This window comes from Cetorhinus maximus, chromosome 11, assembly GCF_964194155.1.
Source record: "Cetorhinus maximus chromosome 11, sCetMax3.hap1.1, whole genome shotgun sequence".
NCBI classification, from domain to species: Eukaryota; Metazoa; Chordata; class Chondrichthyes; order Lamniformes; family Cetorhinidae; genus Cetorhinus; species Cetorhinus maximus.
The window spans coordinates 22027002-22047706 of NC_135889.1; the positions used below are offsets into that span (position 1 = coordinate 22027002).

Consider the following 20705-nt stretch of genomic DNA (forward strand, 5'->3'; position numbering starts at 1 on the left):
AACCTCCCATGTGGGACCTTGTCAAAGGCCTTACTAAAGTCCATGTAGACAACATCCACAGCCTTTCCTTCATCTATTTTCTTGGTAACCTCCTCGAAAAACTCTACAAGGTTTGTTAAACACAAAGCCAAGCTGACTATCCTTAATCAGCCCTTGGCTGTCCAAATAATTATATATCCGATCTCTCAGAACACCTTCCAATAATTTACCTACTACTGACGTCAGGCTCACTGGCCTGTAATTACCTGGTTTACTTTTGGAGCCTTTTACTTTTACTTTACTTTTGGATAGGTGGAGGGACAGGTAGCATTGAGGAGGCGGGGAGGCTGCAGAAGGATTTGGACAGGTTAGGAGAATGGGCAAAGAAGTGGCAGATGGAATACAACGTGGGGAAGTGTGAGGTCATGTACTTTGGTAGGAAGAATAGAGGCATGGACTATTTTCTAAATGGGGAGAGAATTCAGAAATCTGGAATGCAAAGGGACTTGGGAGTCCTAGTCCAGGATTCTCTTAAGGTTAACTTGCAGGTTGAGTCGGTGGTTAGGAAGGCAAATGCAATGTTGGCATTTATTTCGAGAGGACTAGAATATAAAAGCAGGGATGTGCTGCTGAGCCTTTATAAGGCTTCGGTCAGACCACATTTAGAATATTGTGAGCAATTTTGGGCCTCGTATCTCAGGAAGGATGTTCTGGCCCTGGAGAGGGTCCAGAGGAGGTTCACGAGAACGATCCCAGGAATGAAAGGCTTAACATATGAGGAATGTTTGAGGACTCTGGGTCTATACTCGATGGAGTTTAGAAGGATGAGGGGGGATCTGATTAGTAGGAGAGACTAGGACCCGAGGGCACAGCCTCAGAGTAAAGGGAAGACCTTTTAGAACAGAGATGAGGAGAAACTTCTTTAGCCAGAGAGTGATGAATCTATGGAATTCATTGCCACAGAAGGCTGTGGAGGCCAGGTCATTGAGTGTATTTAAGACCGAACTAGATAGGTTCTTGATTGGTAAGGGGATCAAAGGTTACGGGGAGAAGGTGGGAGAATCGGGTTGAGAAACTTATCAGCCATGATTGAATGGCGGAGCAGACTCGATGGGCCGAATGGCCTAATTTCTGCTCCTATGTCTTATGGTCTTATGGATTAGAGTTAATGGCATTCAGGCCGCAGCCCAGAGAATCACTTGACCAATTTGTGAGTTGATGTTGCATTAAGGGCAGACACTGATTTCCCAGAGTTGCCAGAAAGAATCACGGAGCTCATTATTGTGTCAACCCCAATCAAAGAGTTCCAGAAAGACTAATTGGAGAAGAAAAATGACACAAGGATGGTAGGAAACATGAAGCCAGAGTTGCAGATAGGCAACACCTACAAGCATTGGGAGTAGCAACAACTATTGGCGAAGTAGCCATATACCAAGACAGGGCAAAACATGCGGGAGATGTGGTCTTATACACCAGTTCACAGAATCACACAGAATCACAGTGCAGAAGAGGCCCTTCGGCCCATCGAATCTGAACCGACACGTGAAAAACACCTGACCCACCTACCTAATTCCATTTACCAGCACTTGGCCCATAGCCTTGAATGTTATGACGTGCCAAGTGCTCATCCAGGTACTTTTTAAAGGATGTGAGGCAACCCGCCTCCACCACCTTCCCAGGCAGTGCATTCCAGACTGTCACCACCCTCTGGGTAAAAATGTTTTTCCTCACATCCCCCCTAAACCTCCTGCCCCTCACCTTGAACTTATGCCACCTTGTGACTGACCCTTCAATTAAGGGGAACAGCTGCTCCCTATCCACCCTGTCCATGCCCCTCATAATCTTGTACACCTCGATCAGGTCGCCCCTCAGTCTTCTCTGCTCCAACGAAAACAATTCAAGTCTATCCAACCTCTCTTCATAACTTAAATGTTTCATCCCAGGCAACATCCTGGAAAATCTCCTCTGCACCCCCTCCAGTGCAATCACATCCTTCCTATAATGTGGCGACCAGAACTGCACACAGTACTCCAGCTGTGGCCTCACCAAGTTTCTATACAACTCCAACATGACCTCCCTACTTTTGTAATCTATGTCTCAACTGATAAAGGCAAGTGTCCAAAATGCCTTTTTCACCACCCCACTAACATGCCCCTCTGCCTTCAGAGATCTATGGACACACACCAAGGTCCCTTTGTTCCTCAGAACTTCCTAGTGTCATGCCGTTCATTGAATGCTTCCTTGTCAAATTACTCCTTCCAAAGTGTATCACCTCACACTTTTCAGGGTTAAATTCCTTCTGCCACTTATCTGCCCATTTGACCATCCCGTCTATATCTTCCTGTAGCCCAAGACACTCAACCTCACTGTTAACCACCCGGCCAATCTTTGTGTCATCCGCAAACTTACTAATCCTACCCCCCACATAGTCATCTATGTCATTTATATAAATGACAAATAATAGGGGACCCAGCACAGACCCCTGTGGTACGCTACTGGACACTGGCTTCCAGTCACTAAAGCATCCTTCTGTCATCACCCTCTGCCTCCTACAACTAAGCCAATTTTGAATCCACCTTATCAAATTACCCTGTATCCCATGTGCCTTTGCCTTCTTTATAAGTCTCCCATGTGGGACCTTGTCAAAGGCTTTGCTGAAATACATATAAACTACATCAACTGCACTACCCTCATCTACACACCTGGTCATCTCCTCAAAAAGTGCAATAAAATTTGTTAAGTATGACCTCCTCCCTCTGACAAAGCCATGCTGACTATCCCTGATCAAACCTTGCCTCTCCAAGTGGAGATAGATACTCTCCTTCAGAAATTTCTCCAATAGTTTCCCTACCACTGATGTGAGACTCACTGGCCTGTAGTTCCCTGGCTTATCTTTACAACCCTTCTTAAATAGCGGAACCACATTAGCTGCTCTCCAGTCCTCTGGCACCTCCCCCGTGGCCTGCATTTTGAGACTACTGCAAGACGTGCAGTCTGAAGAGACATTGGGTGTGACAGTGCAGAAAGTCTGGTTGTTAAGGCATGGCCATGGAATACAGCAAGCCACGGTTAAGCAAGAAGCTGACGATGCACAGTGGCAGCAACAAGGAGTCTACCAAAGGTCAGTCTAAGCATAGGCATATCCATGAAACGGGCAGCAAACTAGATCATGTAGAAGATACTGAGAAAGAAGTTCTCAAATTTGAAAGTGAACAGGCTTTCCGTACTGTAACAGTAGCACAGCGTGTAGATGCTCAGTTGGAAGCTTACACCACAATTGATGTTATGGGCCAATCTTATATCTCTGCTCCTATTTTTTTTACCTTACATTGGAGGACCACATTTCCCCCTTGGACTTCTGAGCTGGCCTCCTGAGAAATGTGGAGCACACCTACTCGTGGAGTCCTTCCCTCAGTACGAGCATCGGGGGAGGCCAGCTTTTTACGGCACTAGCTGCCTTTTACCAGTAAGTTTAAATGCCCCTTTGATTAAATGCTTGACAAGCTACGGAAAGAAGGCAAGTGTGTAAAGTAAGTGGGTGAGAAGGTGGGGGAGTAATTGGTAGGTTGGGGGGGTAGTCAGGAGGTGGGGGTTAGCCAGGGCATCGGAAGGGTAGTTGGGGGTGGTCAGGGGGGTTTAGTCGGGGGTGGGAAGGGGTAGTTAGGGGTGGGGGTTAGTCGGGGGTGGGGAGGGTAGTCAGGGCGTCAGGAGGGAAGGTAGCCAGCTCGGGTGGGTGGGTAGCAGGGTGGTCGATGATAGTTGGTTCAGGGCGTAGTCGGGGGATCCAGTGGGGAGTCAGGGGCTCATTAGTATAGTTATCCAGGAGTTAGAACCGCTTTCAATTTTTAACTTTTCAATCCTTCTAACCGAGTCTCCGGTTTAAATCAGAGTTTCGGAGATTTCCAGACGCAGGGTAATTTCCCAACTGGAGCTGAAACTTCCCGGGACAATTCCCGTGTAGTCAGTACATGGGGACTTCCGAGGGGTCCCCCAGCGCACCTTCTGGGTAACTTCCAGACTACGACCATCCGGAACCAGGAAAATCTAGGCCAATATGTCCTAACAAGAATGGCAAACATGGTTTTTGTCTCGAGATAAACATGGGAGCTAGTGCCAATATTCTACTGTTGAGAATACTTAAGGATATGTATTTGGACAATCGATGTTACAGTCTACAAGAGCCAGGCTGATAGCATATAATGGTTGGCCAATCGATTGTGTAGGAGTACTAACACTAAAGTTCAGATATAGCAGTTCTGATTGGTCATCACAAGTCTTCTATATAGCAGACAAAAATGGTCCAGCAGCAGCAGGATTACCTGCACATAAGGAGCTCAAAATCATGACAATTCACAACATCAACAAAGCACTAGTACTGGAAGATAAAGCCAAGTAAGACCCCATTGAGTCAGATAAACATTTCCAGCTAAAGCATCTGGACAGGTTTGATGCTGTGGAAAGGTTCTGGGGAAATGCTATTCTACATCTGAAAGATGATGAAATTTCTAGGAAGTGTTGTGTGGACCTCCGGGACAAACTGAAGACTGAACTGGACAGCAAGGGTTACATGGGTATCGAGTGGACAAGATACCTGGCGAGGGAGAAAGTTACTGGCCTGGAATAAACGGTGACATCAAAAGAGCCGTGAGGTTGTGCAAGGCGTACCAAGGGCACCAACCAAGCCAGTGCAAAGAACCGCTCCATCTTCATGAGGTTCCATCACACACATGGTCAAGGGCTGCGACTGATTTATTTACCATTCAAGTTGGCAATGTTCAGCAACTACTTCTTAAAATTTCCAATCATTCATCAGTTAAGGGAATCATTTAGTACATCGGTAGCAAATATGATGAGTGCAATCTTTAATCTGTTTGGTTCCCTAGAGGAGATCATGTCAGATAATGGTCCACAGTATGTCAGAAAACCATTCCAAGATATGTATACCAAGTGGGATGTAAACCACATAACAGCATCTCCGCATTACCAGAGGTCTAGTGTGCTCACTGAGAGGGTGGTTCGTACAAACAAATCACTCATTGTGAAATGCAGAGAAGCCAATCAGGATTTTCAAGTTAAAAGCAAAATACAGTGGATGCAGGAAATCTGAAACAAAAACAGAAAATGCTGGAAAAACTCAGCAGGGCTAGCAGCACCTGTGGAGAGAGAAACAGAGTTAATGTTTCGAGTTCGTATGACCCTTCTTCATAGTTCTGGTCATACGGACTCGAAACGTTAAGTCTGTATCTCTCTCCACAGATGCTGCTAGACCTGCTGAGTTTTCCCAGCATTTTCAGGATTTTCAAGTTGCTATGTTGCACTTATGGGTAACACCATTAGAAATGAGATTACCTTCACCAGCTGAAATCATGCTTGGAAGGCAGATCAGAACAACATTTTCGAGTCATCCTCTGACCAGATTATCATCAGTACAGGAAATATTACTGGAGAGACAGGAAAAGATGAAGTCTGCACATGATAGGCATGCAGGCATGGAGTTGCCTCCTTTGCACACAGCAGAATATTCAAGTTATCCACCCAACAGAATGAACCTGGTTGCCTGCAGAGGTATCAAAAATCTGCAATGAGCCAAGATCATATGAAGTAACCACCTTGAATGGAGCGATGTTGAGGAGGAACAGATGTCAATTGAGAGAATTATCCAACAACATCATGCCTAGCACTCCTATGCTGTTGAGAACACATTCACATTCAAGGTCTGATAATGGAGTTGAGGAAGACAGCCAGCATAACACTCATGTGCAAGACACCTACACGTCTACACTAATGAATCAGTGTTGACGATTCCAGATTTCAGCAAGATTTTGCTATTACTAGATCAGGGTGAGTTAGTAAAGTGTACGCTTTAGAGACATTTGAATGATGATGTGAAATTTAACATCTGTGTAAATAGTATTCACAATGATCCTATTCTGTTATGAATATATATTCTGTTTGTGTAATGTTTCTATTTAAGTGGGGGAATGTTGTGATGTTGCTTTAATGTATGTAATGCAGTGTTTTGATTAGCATATCACTGAATATATATATTGTTAAAATATATCATCAGTATAGAAAGGATGCAAGGCAACATGTGACAAAGCAATTGGAGCAGTTTGATCCCCTGATCGCATGTGTGTATAGAGCTCTTCTGTAACCCTGTACAGAATCTGTTGTTCATCAATAAAGAACCCAAGCATTTGTGACCATTTATCAATGTGTGATTGGTAAGTTTGTGTTAGAGACCAATAACCCAACAGGTTCCTGAATGTGTCAGTGATTGATGTCAGTGATGGGTTCCTCATTGTGTCGGCCATGGGTTCCCCACAGCGTCAGTGATGGGTTTCTCATTGTGTCGACCATGGGTTCCCCACTGTGTTGGCCATGGGTTCCCCACAGCGTCAGTGATGGGTTTCCCATTGTGTTGGTGGTGGGTTCCCCAATTGTTTGCAGTGGACTTCCCACTGTGAGAGTGCTGGCTTCCCCATTGTGTCAGTGATGGGTTTTCCACTGTTTTGTGTTTCCCACTGTTCAATGCTGGGGTTTACCATTGTGTTGTACACACCTGGATGACAAAAAATAAAAGCTTTCTTTCCTTGCTGAGACTCTTGGGGAACAGAGTCTGCTGGCATTGCCGTAAAACATTAACTAGTCATGCTAGGGGTGAGTAACCACTTCGTCCATCTAGACATAGAAACATGGAAAGATTTATGGTAAGGAAGGGGGCTATTAGGTCTATCATGTCCACGCTGGCCAAAGAACAGCTTTTCAGCCTCATCTCACCTTCCATCTCTTGGTCCATAGCCCTGTAGGTTATAGCACATCAAGTACATTTCCAAGTGTTCTCTAAATGTGATGAGCGTTTCTGCTTCTGCCACCCTTTCAGGCAGTGAATAGACTCTCACTCACCGCTTCCCCTGGGTTCCAGGTTTGTGACTTGAGGCCTTCTTTTTGATCAATTTCTCCACAGCATTGGAGCGGATTATTGGCCTGACCAGGTGCCGCTTGTATGTTCCTGGGTATTTCTTCTCCACAGCTTGTTCACGTCTGCAAGACAACAAAATAACCTTAGGGCTTGCTGAAGGAGAGGCTTATCTTTACAAGTCCATGCTTAGATCTGGTGGGTAAAGATAGATGAGGTATGATTGAAGGTGTATGCTAAATTAGCCTGGGTTTGCGGGGGGAATGCCTGCTGTATGGCATACAAGTACATATGATAGAGGTCACCTGGCTCAGCCTTCTATAGAAAAAGATAAACCATTACCACCCACTTTTCATGGGCAACCAAGGATGCTCAATAAATACTGGCCTTGCCTGCAATTGCCTCCATTTCCCAACAATGAATTAAATATATTTAACTGCCACTTGAGTGACTCACAAACATTAGCCCGAATCTGCTCTTTACCGGTTTGAAATTGTCCTCGAAGTCACAATTTAATATTGCTTAGGAGATCAGTTCCCAAACTGTGGGTCGTGACCCCCGATTGGGGTTACAGAGATAGCTTTTGGGACTGTGAGCTCCCCATCTTTGACCCAGTCCGTAGGCTCTGGTTGGACAGCCCTGACCCACTGGATCGATGGCACCAAACATCAAGGGATGGACAGTGTGCCCAAAGTGCTGTTTAACCTTAGGGAACACATTTAGCAGCAAGTGCCGACAAGACCCAGGAAGTTCTTATGCCAACTAGGTGCAGACAGAGGCTTGCAAGTGTAAGACTGACTGAATTGATGTGTCCAGAGTGTGGAAAGAATTGGGGGTGGTGGGGGGCGCATGCGGCTGAGCTGGGAAGCTGAGTGATGGCTTCAAACTTTGCTGTGTTTCTGCTCCAGTCTGCCTGTTGTACAGGCTCCTTATCCTGGGCTGGCTACTCTGCTTTGCAGGCACTGGCAACCAGACCAAAAATGTGTAGGGTGGAAGGGGAGGGCTCATTAGTTTGTGTGTGTGTGTGTGTGTGTGTATGTGTACACGTGAGTTGGGGGCGGGGTATGGAGAGGAGCTTCACTGAGTCTTCTGTCACTGGGAAATATGGAGAACTTGGTTGAGATCTCAGTGGCCAGTAAGTGTCACATATTCTATGCCTGTTAAAAAGCACTCCAATTTCTGGCCCTGTAATGGGAGAAGCATAGCTTCATAATCAGGTAACTTACTTACCTTGTAAATTAAATCCATTTTGTTTTAAAGCTGCATTGTGTGTCACAGAATCCACAGTGAAACTGCAGCCTCTAGGACTATTTTGTCCTAATTGAAATCCACAGTAGAAAATTAAGTTTATTTGACTCATCTCACATTAAAATCAATTATGTCAAGATGACCTTTAGGAAATCTTGGTATGATGTTGCTATAGGTAAATAATGCTGATGCAAATGCGAACGTCAATAGTATCCATTGCTTCCTGGCCAAGGTCCATGAGCTGGAGCAGCTCAGATGAAGTAAAGGACTGAGTGAGTACATAAAATAATAACATTTTTATGAGTACTTTAAAAACATAGATTTTCATATTTATACAATTTAAAATATGTTATGTTGATCTATAATACACAATTCTTAATAATTATATACTGAATGTAACTATGCTACTTTATTTCGGTTTTGTTTCTATTGGCGTCTGGGGTCATGTTAATTTTCAATTGTCAAAATGGGGTCACATTGGAGAACAGATTGGGAAGCATGGCCTTAGGATTAACCCTTTCTTTTCACTTTATAAGGTCCCCTATTATTCTCCTCTTTCCAAGGATGAAGAATCTTTCCTTATAAATTTGTTCTCTGAGCACCCTTGTGGCTCTTCTCTGCCCTGATTCCAGGACTTGGGCTGTTTCTGTTGTGCCAGAACTGAACAAGTACACAAGGTATGACCTGAGCAAAGCTCAAGCTGATAAAGGCCTGGACTAGAGTTGGCCAGCAGAGAGGGAGGGGTAGAGGTGGGTGATGTTTGTGAAGCAAAGGAAAACAGGCCTAGTAATTTTTTGAAAATATATTCATCCATGGACTGTGGGCATTGCTGGCAAGACCAACATTTATTGCCTATCACTAATTGCCATTGAGCAGGTGGTGGTAAGCCGTCTTCTGAGCTGCTGCAATCGTGTGGTGAAGGTACACCACCCACAGTGCTGTTAGGGAGGGAGTTCTGGGATTTTAACCCAGCGACAATGAAGGAATCATGATATAATTCCAAATCAGGATGATGTGTAACTTGGAGGTGATGGTTTTTCATGTGCCTGCTGCCCTTGTCCTTCTAGATGATCAAGGTTGTGAATTTGGGACATGTTGTCAAAGAAGCCTTTTGTAGCTGGTACACAGTGAAGCCACAATGCGCTGGGTACGGAGGGAGTGAAGGTTGAAGGTGGTGGATGGGGTACTGGGCTGCTTTGTGCTGGAGGGATTTTTATTATTTGTTCATGGGATGTGGATTTCACTGGCTAAGCCAGCATTTATTGCCTATCCCTTTAAGAGGCACCCACATTGCAGTGGGTCTGGAGTCACATGTAGGCCAGACCAGGAAAGGATAGATAGACCAGGTAGATTTCCTTCCCTAAAGGACATTAGTGATACAGCAATTGGCAATGGTTCATGGTCATCATCAGATTTTCAATTCCAGATTTTTATTGAATTCAAATTTCACCATCTGCCGTGGTGGGATTCGGACCCGGGTCTCCAGGGTATTACCCTGGGTCTCTGGAATACCAGTCCAGTGACAATACCACTATGCTTCTTGAGTGTTGTTGGAGAGTATTCTATCACACTCCTGACTTACGCCTTGTAGATAGTGCAAAGGCTTTGATGAGTCATGGGTGAGTCACACTGCAGATTACCCAGGCTCTGACCTGCTCTTGTAATCACAATATTTATGTGGCTGATCCAGTTATTTTTCTGGTCAATGGTAAGCCCCAGGATGTTGATGCTGGGAGATTCAGTGATAGTAATGCCATTGAATGTCAAAGGTGTAGTTAGGCTCTCTCTTGTTGGGGATGGTCATTGCTTGGCACTTGTGTGGCATGAGTATTACTTGCCGCTTATCAGCCCAAGCCTGAATGATGTCCAGGTCTTGCTGCATATGGACGTGGACTCCTTCAGTATCTAAAGAGTCGCAAATGGTATTGAAAACTGTGCAATCAACAGCGAACATCCCCACTTCTGACCTTATGATGAAGGGGGAGGTCACTGATGAAGCAGCTGAGGATGGTTGGGTCTAGGGCACTACCCTGAGAAACTCCTGCAGCAATGTCCTGGGACTAAGATGATTGGTCTCCAACAACTACAACCAAGTTCTTGTATGTTAGCTATGACACCAATCAGTGTAGAGTTTCCTGATTTCTACTGACTTCAACTCTACACTGGTTCCTTGGTTCAAAAGCTGCCTTGAAATCAAGGGCAGTCACCCTCAGCTCACCTATGGAGTTCAGCTCTTTTGTCCATGTTTGGACCAAGGCTGTAATGAGGTCTGGTGCTTAGTGATCCTGGAGGGACCCAAACTGAACATCAGTGAGCAGGTTATTGCTGAGTAAATGCTGCTTACAGCTTCAATAACACCTTCCATCACTTTTCTGATCATTGAGAGTAGGATGATGAGGCGGTAATTAGCCAGATTGGTTTTCGCTTCTTTTTGCAAACAGGGTATGCCTGGGTGATGGTTCCAGCTTCAGAATGATACTTTTGGGCTTTCACTCTACTGATCAAGTAATGTAGCTCAACATTCAATGTTTCTTGACAAATGCTGCTCGGAAGCTGCAGTGATCCAAGGACACAGTGAGGATAAATCACAAAGTTACATGGGGTGAATATACTGGCAAACTTCTAATTTAATTTAATCAACTGTGAAGTAAGACTAGAACAATTATTTAGTATAAAAACTAGATCCAATTTGATCATTTATCATATAATTACAGTGTTCAATCAATTAATCAGATCTTGGGGATAAAGTTTAAATTAAATAATAAGGGACAGTAACACTAAAGGGCTTTGAATTTTTCAGTGAATTAAAATCTGAGATAAAGACAGTTAAGTAAAATCATTTAAATAGTTGCTTGGGAGTACAGAACTTTAGTACTGCTAAGAAAAGAGACATACTGTCAAAGCTTTTCGTCTTGCACTCATCAGAACAGGCACAAGAATGCCAAATTTCAAAGACAGCAATAATTTTTACTGCATGAGAAAGTGTGCTGATTGGTTGGCAAGTCAACACTGATTGATCGAGATGTTGCCATGGAGAATGCAACACAGAACTACAATTTCCTCACGCTTTCATTTAATTTAAAAAAGGCGTAATGCCTGGACATGTTCCTGCAGAGATAAGTTGGGATGTACGGTCTACATACCTGGCATCGCACCAACACTGAAATCCATATATCACATGACTTGCTAACCAACCTGCACTCTTTTCTCATGCAGTATCAAATGTTGTTCCCTTTGAAATTTGGCATTCTTGCAACTGTCCTGATGAGTGCAAATCAAAAGGCTTCAACAGCATAAATGTTTTTGCCGAAGAAAGGATAAGTTAACTTCCACATAAAATGACAATGACAACACAAGGGAAGCAGCTGATTGGCAAGTAGCTGGTGACTTTATTTATTTAAACCTTAAGTTTATTTCTGTTATGTCAGTTAATAATCTAATAAATGAGACATGGCAGGGCACCTCTGTCTCATGGAGCATACATTCAGTTCTACGAGGGAACTCCAGAACATTTGTGTCCTGGACAACCACATTGTCAGCTGGAACAGCTCTAGCAAACTCCGGTTTCTGAGTTTGAGCAACAGCTGAAGTTACTGAGGCGCATCTACAAGGCACGGAGTTTCATGAATGGCATTTTCTGGATGTGGTAGCCCTGCAGCTTAAGGTTTGTAGGCCGAAAGGGAATGGGTGACCGCCAGACAGTCAAGGGGGCCTAGGCAGGCAGTGCAGGAGTTCTGAATACTGGTGAGAGTGATGGTTTCCTTTGGGGAGTGCAGCCAGAGCCAGGCCCAAGGCTGGTTCAGCTGTACAGGAGGAGGGGGGCAGGAAGAAGTTTGGGAAAGCAGAGATAGGGAATTATATAGTTAGGGGAACAGACAGGTGTTTCTGCAGTTGCGGACATGAATCCAGGATGGTACGTTGCCTCCCTGGTGCCAGGGTCAAGGATGTCACTGAGTGGCTGCAGAGCACTCTGAGGGGTAAGAGTGAACAGCCAGCAGTTGTGATCCACATCATTACCAACGACATTGGTAGTAAGAGGGATGTTGCCTTCAAGGTAGATTTTAGGACCTAGGAAGGAGACAGGCAAGCAGGACATCAAAGGTAGTAATCTCTGGATTACTCCTGGTGCCAAGTACTAGTTAGTATAGAGAGAACAGTTGAATATGTGGCTGGAGAGACTGTGCAGAAGGGAGGGCTTTAGATTCCTGGACACTGGGACTGGTTCTGGGGGAGGTGGGACCTGTACAGGCCAATTGGGTTGCACCTCAACAGACAGGGACCAATATCCTTGTGGGACAAATTGCCAGTGTATTGAGGAGGGTTAAACTAACTTGGCAGGGGATGGGAGCCAGGATGTAACATTAAAAAAGAAAAACAAGGTGCACAAAGAAATAGGAGAGACAGACAGCACTAGAGAAAGAAATAGTAAGGTTTTAGGTGGTGTCAGAGTAAGAGGGGTTACAATAAGGTCTAAATTAGGTTTACTGTGCATGTATGTGAATGTAAATAAGGTTGGTGAGCCATAGCTGCAGATAGCCAGGTGGGAATATGATGATAACAGAGGCCTGGCTCAAAAAAAGGCAGGACTGGGTAATAGATATTCCTGGATATAGGGGATTCACAAAATATAGTAAGGGAAGTAAGGAGGCAGTATTAATTAAGGACATTTTACAGTGCTGAAGAGAGAGGATGTCCTGGAGGGGTAAATTATAGGATCTTTTTGGTTAGAAATAAACAATAGAGGCACCATTACACTACTGGGTGGGAAGGATATAAAGGAAGAAATCTGCAAGAAAATTATAGAGAGGTGCAAAAACAATAGCGTAGTGATAATTGATTACTTTAATTATCCTAACATAAACTGGGATAATAGTTTAAAGGGTAGAAAGGGACGAAAGTTTCTGAAGTATGTTCAGGAGAATTTTCTACATAATTATGTTTCCAGTGTAGTTCTGGTTCTGGGGAATGAGGTGATCAAGCATCAGTAGGGGAACATTTAGGGGACATAAGAATTAGGTCAGCTATGTAAAAGGACAAGGAGGCATCCTGAGTAAAAATAATTAATTGGGGTAGGGTCAGTTTCAGCAAGGTGAAAATGGAACTGACCTGGGTAAATGGAATCAAAGATTGACAGGCAAAACTGTAACTGTAAAGGCTGCCTTTAAAGAGGAGATGGTAAGGTATATTCCTACGATGGAGAAAGGGAGGGTAACAAAGCCGGAGCTCCCTGGATGATGAGAGAGACGGGGAGTGCAATGCAGCAGAAAAAGGGTATGTATGACAGCTGTCAGCTTGATAATACAAGTGAGCATATACACAATGCTGGTTGAATATAGGGAGATCAGAGAGGAAGCGAGAAAAATAATAAGAAAAGCAAAGAGAGAGGGAATATGGAGAGAGAGAGAGAGACTGGCAGCTAACATAATTGGGAATCTATAAGTCTTCTATACATAGAAATAGTAAGTGGTAGTAAAAGGAGGGATGACACCAATTAGAGATCAGAAAGGGGATTTATACTTGGAGGCATGGCTGAGTACAAAATGAGTACTTCACATCTGTCTTTACCAAGCGGGAAGATGCTGCCTATGTCATAGTGAACGAGGAGCCGGTTGAGACACTGGATGGGCTAAAAATTGATAATGAGAAGGTACTAGAAAGGCCGACTGTGCTTAAAGTTGGTAAGTTACTAGGAGTGGAGGAGGTACGTCCGGGGATGCTGACAGAAGTAAGGGTGAATATTGCAGAGGTACTAATCATATACTTCTGATCCTCCTTGAATACAGCGCTGGTGCCGAAGACTGGAGAATTGCAAATGTTACACCATTGTCCAAGAAGGTGTGTAAGGACAAACTCCAACTGCAGGCCAGTCAGTTTAATCTTGGTGGTGGGAGCTTTTAGAAATGATAATCTGGGACAAAATTAACATTCACTTGGACAAATATGGATTACTTAAGGGAGCCAGCGTGGATTTATTGAAGGCAAATCATGTTTTTATTAATGGGACTGATTTTGATGAGGTAACAGAGAGTTGATGAGGGTATATAGTATTTTGATGTGTAATATACCTTTAAGATGAACGTTGCAATGGAAGATCACATGATATCCAATGGCAGAGTAGCGCGGGCTACCTCTGTAGTCAGTAGTCTTGAGTTAGAGTCTGAAGTGTAAAGACAGAGTTTTGAGTTATAAGTACGCAAGTGTGGCTGCTGAGTTCCTTTTGTAAATAAACAGGATGTGTTTCTTCTGAGAACGATCTACTGATCTTCTCTGTCTTTGGTACCAACTCGGTCATCCCAAACCAAGCGTGCAATCCAGATTCGTAAGTCCCAAGAAACCAGGTACAGGATTCACCAAACTGGCGACGAGAGTAAAAAGCTAGAAAAAGACACGAAAGGATGAGAAAAGCAAGAAAGAATGAAGGAAATCAAGGAAACCAAAATCCGGCTGTACGTCGCATGGTAAAGAAAAATTTCCGTCCTGATCGTCGAAACAATCCCCTCAGAGCAATTTGGAAGAGTTGAGCCTTTCAACCCAGCTTCATACGATTGGTCTCACTATGTTGAATGCCTCGCGTTCTTCTTCCAGGTGAACAACATTGCGGGGGAGGAGAAGAAGCACGCGATCCGCTTACTGGGAGTAAGACATATGGACTAATTTGAAATTTGTTGGCACCCAGTGCCCCAGATTTGAAAAGTTTTGATGACTTAGTGAGCCTCGTAAAGAATCACTACCAGCCAAAGCCCTCAGTGATGATGCAGCGGATCAAATTTAATTCAAGGAATAGAGCCCCAGGGGAGACAGTTGCTTGCTATGTGGCAAGTCTGAAACAATTAACAGAATATTGTGAGTTTGGTACATCTCTCAATGATATGTTTAGAGATCGTTTGGTGTGCGGTATAAATGAAGATGCGATTCAGAAGAGTTTACTGTCTGAAACAAATTTGAATTTTCAGAAGGCATTGGAAATTGCTCAGTGGGAGGCACAATGCAGGACTCGAAAGCCACACAGGGAGTGCAAAATGGCGCCATCCTCCACATTGGGTGGGAAGCCTCAGCCAAAAAAAGCACGAAAGTACAAGGCTTTGCTGAGAAGCAGGAAACAGCCACCGCTAGCAGACAAATAAAAAGAGATAACTTAGCAGCAAAAACATGCCATAATGGTAACAGAGGTGGAAGCAAACAACCTTGTAATAAACCACAGTTTAAAATAATCAAATGTTTTTTCTGTCATTGAAACGGATACCTCATGAGACATTGTAAAGATAGAATCAAAAGCAAAACCCAATGAGATCTACAGCATTAAAAAACCTGAAGTAATGGATTCAGATATTTATTCGTTGTATAGTTTAAAGGTAGGAAGAACAGAACCTATGTAACCATGAGAGTGAATGAGAGGCCGATCAGAATGGAGGTGGATACAGGAGTGTCCACTACGGTGATAGGTGAGCACACCTTTAAACACCTGAATCATGGGGAACTTAAAACTAAATTTGGAAGAAACAGATGCCAAATTGAAAACTTAAAACGGGAGAAGACATACAAGTCGAGGGCATAAGTAAAGTCACAGTACACTACAGAGGTCAAAAAGTGAAATTACCCTTGAAAGTGGTAGAAGGCAGAGGACCAAGCATACTAGTACGAAACTGGCTGAGGGAAATCAACCTTGATTTGTCACAGAGATTCCAAAAGAAAAGAGAAAACCTGCCGAAAGACCTTCAACCACTACCAGTTTCCCTCCTGTCTTAGTCCGTAGCTCTGGAAAAGTATGAAGAGAAACAGAAAGAGTTCTGCACTTCTCTAAGCAAAATGAGGGACAACTCATCCAATTCGGCAGAGAAGACATGGCAATGCTTAATTTTCGAGGAGGCAGTAAACCAATGCAAAAAAGAGACGGAAGAGCTGAAAAATCAGCTACGTGAAACCAAAGAGGCTTTGGAGGCAAAAACCGCAGAATTTTCTAAGAAGCAGACAGATGATGAAATTCTGGAAAACTCAACCACTGAGTTCACTCAAGTTGCGCTTAAATCTGAGATTAATCTGGCCAATATGGAAGTCGAAAAGAAGGGCAAGAATAAAGTCAGTGTCAGAGAGAAGAACGCTCACTGAAAGAAAGCACAGAAGTACAAATAATACCATTGATCTTGGCAGCGAATGGGTGTACTTTCATTTATAGACCCAGAAGTCAAACTGCAAACGCTGATGCACTTAGTCATTTGCCCATGCAAGTAAACGATGAGGGTGTTCCACTTCCTCAAGAATTCATTTTATTATTGAACTCCCTGGATTCATCACTGATAAGTGCTAGACGGATTAGAGATTGGACAAATCGAGACCCAGTCTTATCCAAAGTATGAGAACAAGTTCTTCACGGTTAGTCACAAGATCAGGGATCTGGCGAAATGAAACCATATTTTCAGAGAAGGTACGAGATAGCCAGCCAGGACGGTATCTTATTGTTGGGAGCACGAGTGATTGTTCCTCCAAAAGGACGAAAGCCATTGCCGCCTGAAATTCACAGCGTACATCCAGGAATTTCCCGAATGAAGGCAATAGCACGCATCTATCTATGGTGGCCTGGGATGGATGGAGAAATGGAAAACTTAGTGAGAAGTTGTATGCAGTGTCAGCAAGTGCAAAAGTTACTTTCAACAGTTCTGTTACACCCTTAGGAATGGCCAGGGAGGCCATGGGTGCGATTACACTGCGACTATGTCGGACCTTTCATGGGAACAATGTTTTTACTTATCATCAATGCTCACTCAAAGTGGATGGACATATATGCAGTGAAGTCGCTGACATCTTCTCCTAAAATTGACAAGTTACAGCAAAGTTTCGCAATCAACGGACTACCAGAAGTGGTCGTATCAGACAATGGAACAGTATTTACAAGTGCTGAGTTTCACCGATTTATCAGCCTCAACAGTATTATTCATGTGAAAACTGCACTGCACCACCCCTCTTCAAATGGACTGGCCAAGAGAGCGGTTCAGATGTTCAAGTCTGGTATGCAGAAATTGTCTGGAGGTTCCATTGCAACTAAACCAGCATGTTTTCTTTTCCATTTTAGGACCATCCCTCATACAACAACAGGTGTCACACCTGTGGAATTGTTGATGAAGCGCCGCACGATCAAGATTGAGCTTAATTATGCCAAACTTGGTGGGGGGGGTGGGGGGGGTGGGATGGTGGAAAGAAGTCAGGGAAGTCAGAAAACTGGACGTGACTGGCACAGTCGTGACAGGACATTTAATGTAGGCGAGATGGTATTTGTGAAGAATTTTAGATAAGGACCAACATGGTTGTTTGGTGCAGTAACTGGATCTCTTTCCTACCACGTGAAAGTGGAAGATCGAGTCACACAGAGACATGCGGATCATATATGAAAAGGAGAAACAAAATACCCAGAAATGATTCCACCAGTGTTCGTGACTGAGTCAATGTTTCCTGTTGGAAGAACTCAACTGAGTACTGATGTGTCTGAAGGGTTGATTGTACCTGAAAGAGTTGAAGAAACAGATTTGCAGGTACCTACCAAAGAGCCAGATGATCAGACGACTCCAGTGAAGGAGGTTCCGGATAAAACATCAGAAGCTGTAGAGCTGAGGCGTTCTACATGTATAAGGAAACCCTCAGAAAGACTGACTTTGTAAATTACTTATCCATGTGAAAAATTTGCTATTTCGAGAAAAATTGTAAAATGTATTTCTGAGTAAAGGGGGAGGGATGTAGCAATCTGATGTGTAATATACCTTTAAGACGAATGTTGTAATGGAAGATCACATGATCTTGGCATCCAATAGCAGAGTAGCGCGGGCTACCTCTATAGTCAGTAGTCTTGAGTTAGAGTCTGAAGTGTACTGTCAGAGTTTTGAGTTTAAGCACACAAGTGTGGCTGCTGAGTTCCTTTTGTAAATAAACAGGATGTGTTTCTTCTAAGAACGATCTACTGATCTCTGTCTTTGGTACCAGCTCGGTCACCTCGAAACAAGCGTGCAACCCGGATCCTTGAGTCCTAACAAACCAGGGTACAGGATCCAGGATCCAACAGGGTAATGCATTTTTGTTGTGTCCATGAACTTTCAAAAGGCATTTGATGAAGTGCCACATGACATGCTTGTCAGCAAAGTCAAAGCCTTGAAATAATAGGGAAAGTGGCAGGATGGATACAAAGTTGGTGAGGTGACAGGAAACATAGTGTTGGGTGAATGGTTTATTTTTGGACTGGAGGAAGGTATGCAATCAGGTTCCCCAGAGGTTGGTAATAGGAACATGCTTTTCTTGATATAATCAGTTGGTAGTACAGAACCTGAGTATTTCTGAAAAAGAGAGACAATTTTTTTGTCAAAGCTTTTCGTCTTGCGTTCATCAGGACAATTTGGAAGAGAATACCAATGTCAGGGGAAACAACATATTCATAATGTATGAGAAGAAAGTGCTGATTGGTTGGGAAGTGGGCTCTGATTGGTAGAGGCATTGCCATGGAGAATGCACCAGTTGATGGTGACTGACAGTTAATGTTTGAAATTGTTTGAAATTTAAACCAGGCAGCTTGACTCTGATTGGTCATGACATTACCCTGGAGAATGAACCAGCGAATGGCTGTAACTTATTTTGTTTAGCTGAAACAGATGCAATGCGTGTACATGTTCTTTCTGTCTACAAAGAACAGGGCCCTGTGTATTAATACATGTAGCTTCCAGTACATGCAGATGTGACATACTGTGAGCCCAACTGACAATCTTAAATTGGTTGTCAGCATAATTCTTAGCACACTGAGGATTATTTAGTAAACGCTGTCCAATCGCGGAATCACATCTAATGTTGGTCACCGTGTTTTGAGTTTTGCAAGCACGGGCTGGTTGGGTACAGTCCGTACCTTGCCCATTAATATATATCAATGAGACTTGGCTGTACAGCGTACAATTTCAAAATGTTGTTACAATTATGAGGGTTATAGGATTGTTACATTTTGGGACTATGTCTTTAATTTAAAGTAAAATGAAGGGGGTCATGTGACCTGTTCTGCAGTCTACCTGACAGCAAGCCTGGGTGGTTTGATTGTTAGAGATTAAAAGTACCCAGATTGTTTTACTGGGAAGAAGGTGCAAGGTGTTTATGCTCAGAGCCAATGACAGTAGCCTGTGTGCTAACAGTGACTGAGAGTCTCCAAAGTCCCAGAAAAGTGTTGAGAATGTCAAATTGTAAATGGTTGTGCTTTACTTGCATTTACTTCCAAGATAAAAGAGAGTTGGTCTCAAAGTGTGTCAAAGATAGCTCAGCAGCATTTCTACCAGGAAACAAGGCCTATATGATTCACATTTCCATGGAGATGGGCTTTGAGAAGGGAAGGATCTAAGAATCCCTGAAAACTCTCAGACAAGATTAGTCTGCCAGAATCCAGGAGAGGGAGGGCAGCTAGAAGCGAAAGTCTCTACGGTTCACGAAGCAGGAGTGCGGGTGGGAACATAGGAAACATAAGACTTAAGAGCAGGAGTAGTCTATCTGGTCCTTCGGGCCTGCTCCACCATTTGATAAGATCATGGCTGATCTGATTGTGGCCTCAACCCCGCTTTCCTGTCTACTCCGCATAACCCTTAACTCTCTTGTCTATCAAGAATCCATCTAACCCAGCCTTAAATAAATTCAAGCCTCCACTGCTTTCTGGGGAAGAGAATTCCACAGACTAACGACGTTCCAAGAGAAGAAAATTCTCTTCATCTCCATCTTACATGTGAAATCTTTTATTTTAAACCAGTGTCCCCTAGTTCTAGTCTCCCCCATAAGGGGAAACATCCTCCCGACATCCACCCTATCAAGCCCCCCTCAGGATCACCTCTGAAACTCGAATGGATGTAGGCCCAACCAGTTCAATTTTTCTTCATAAGTCCTTCCCAGGAATGAGTCAGGTGGGCCTTCTCTGAACTGTTTCTAATGCAATGATATCCTTTTTCAAATAAGGAGACCAAAACTGTACACAGTATTCCAGATGTCTCACCAAGGCCCTATAAAGCTACAGCAAAACTTCCCTATTTCTTTATTTCATTCCCCTTGCAATAAACACCAACATTTCATTTGCCTTCCTAATCACTTGCTATACCTGCAGACAACCTTTTGTGATTCATGTACCAGGACACCTAGATCCCTCTGTACCACTGAGTTCTGCAATCTCTCCCCATTTAAATAATATACTGCTTTTCTGTCTTTTCTGCCAAAGTGGACAAGTTCACATTTTCCCACATTATTCTCCATCTGCCAAATTTTTACCCACTCAATTAACCTATCTATATCCCTTTGTAGACTCTTTACATCCTCTTGACAACTTACTTTCCTACTTATCTTGGCGTCATCGGCAAATTTAGCTACCACATGTTCTGTCCCTTCATCTAAGTAATTGATATAGATTGTAAGTAGTTAAGGCCCCAGCGTTCATCCCTGTGGCACTCTACTAATTACAGCTTGCCAACCCAAAAAATGACACATTTATTCTTACTCTCGGTCTCTTAGCCAATCTTTTATCCATGCTAATATGTTACACGCTACACCATGTGCTCTTATTTTG

The 20705-nt window shown here is 43.5% G+C and overlaps 1 protein-coding gene across 2 annotated transcripts in view; it reads right to left on the bottom strand.

The window, feature by feature from the left end:
- map3k13 (mitogen-activated protein kinase kinase kinase 13) overlaps positions 1-20705 on the bottom strand; it is a 143267-nt gene that overhangs the window by 20971 nt on the left and 101591 nt on the right. For both annotated transcript variants that reach the window (XM_078551632.1, XM_078551631.1), the window contains one exon: positions 6886-7023. In XM_078551632.1, coding sequence (XP_078407758.1) covers positions 6886-7023 — 138 coding nt within the window. The remainder of the gene's footprint in view (positions 1-6885; positions 7024-20705) is intronic.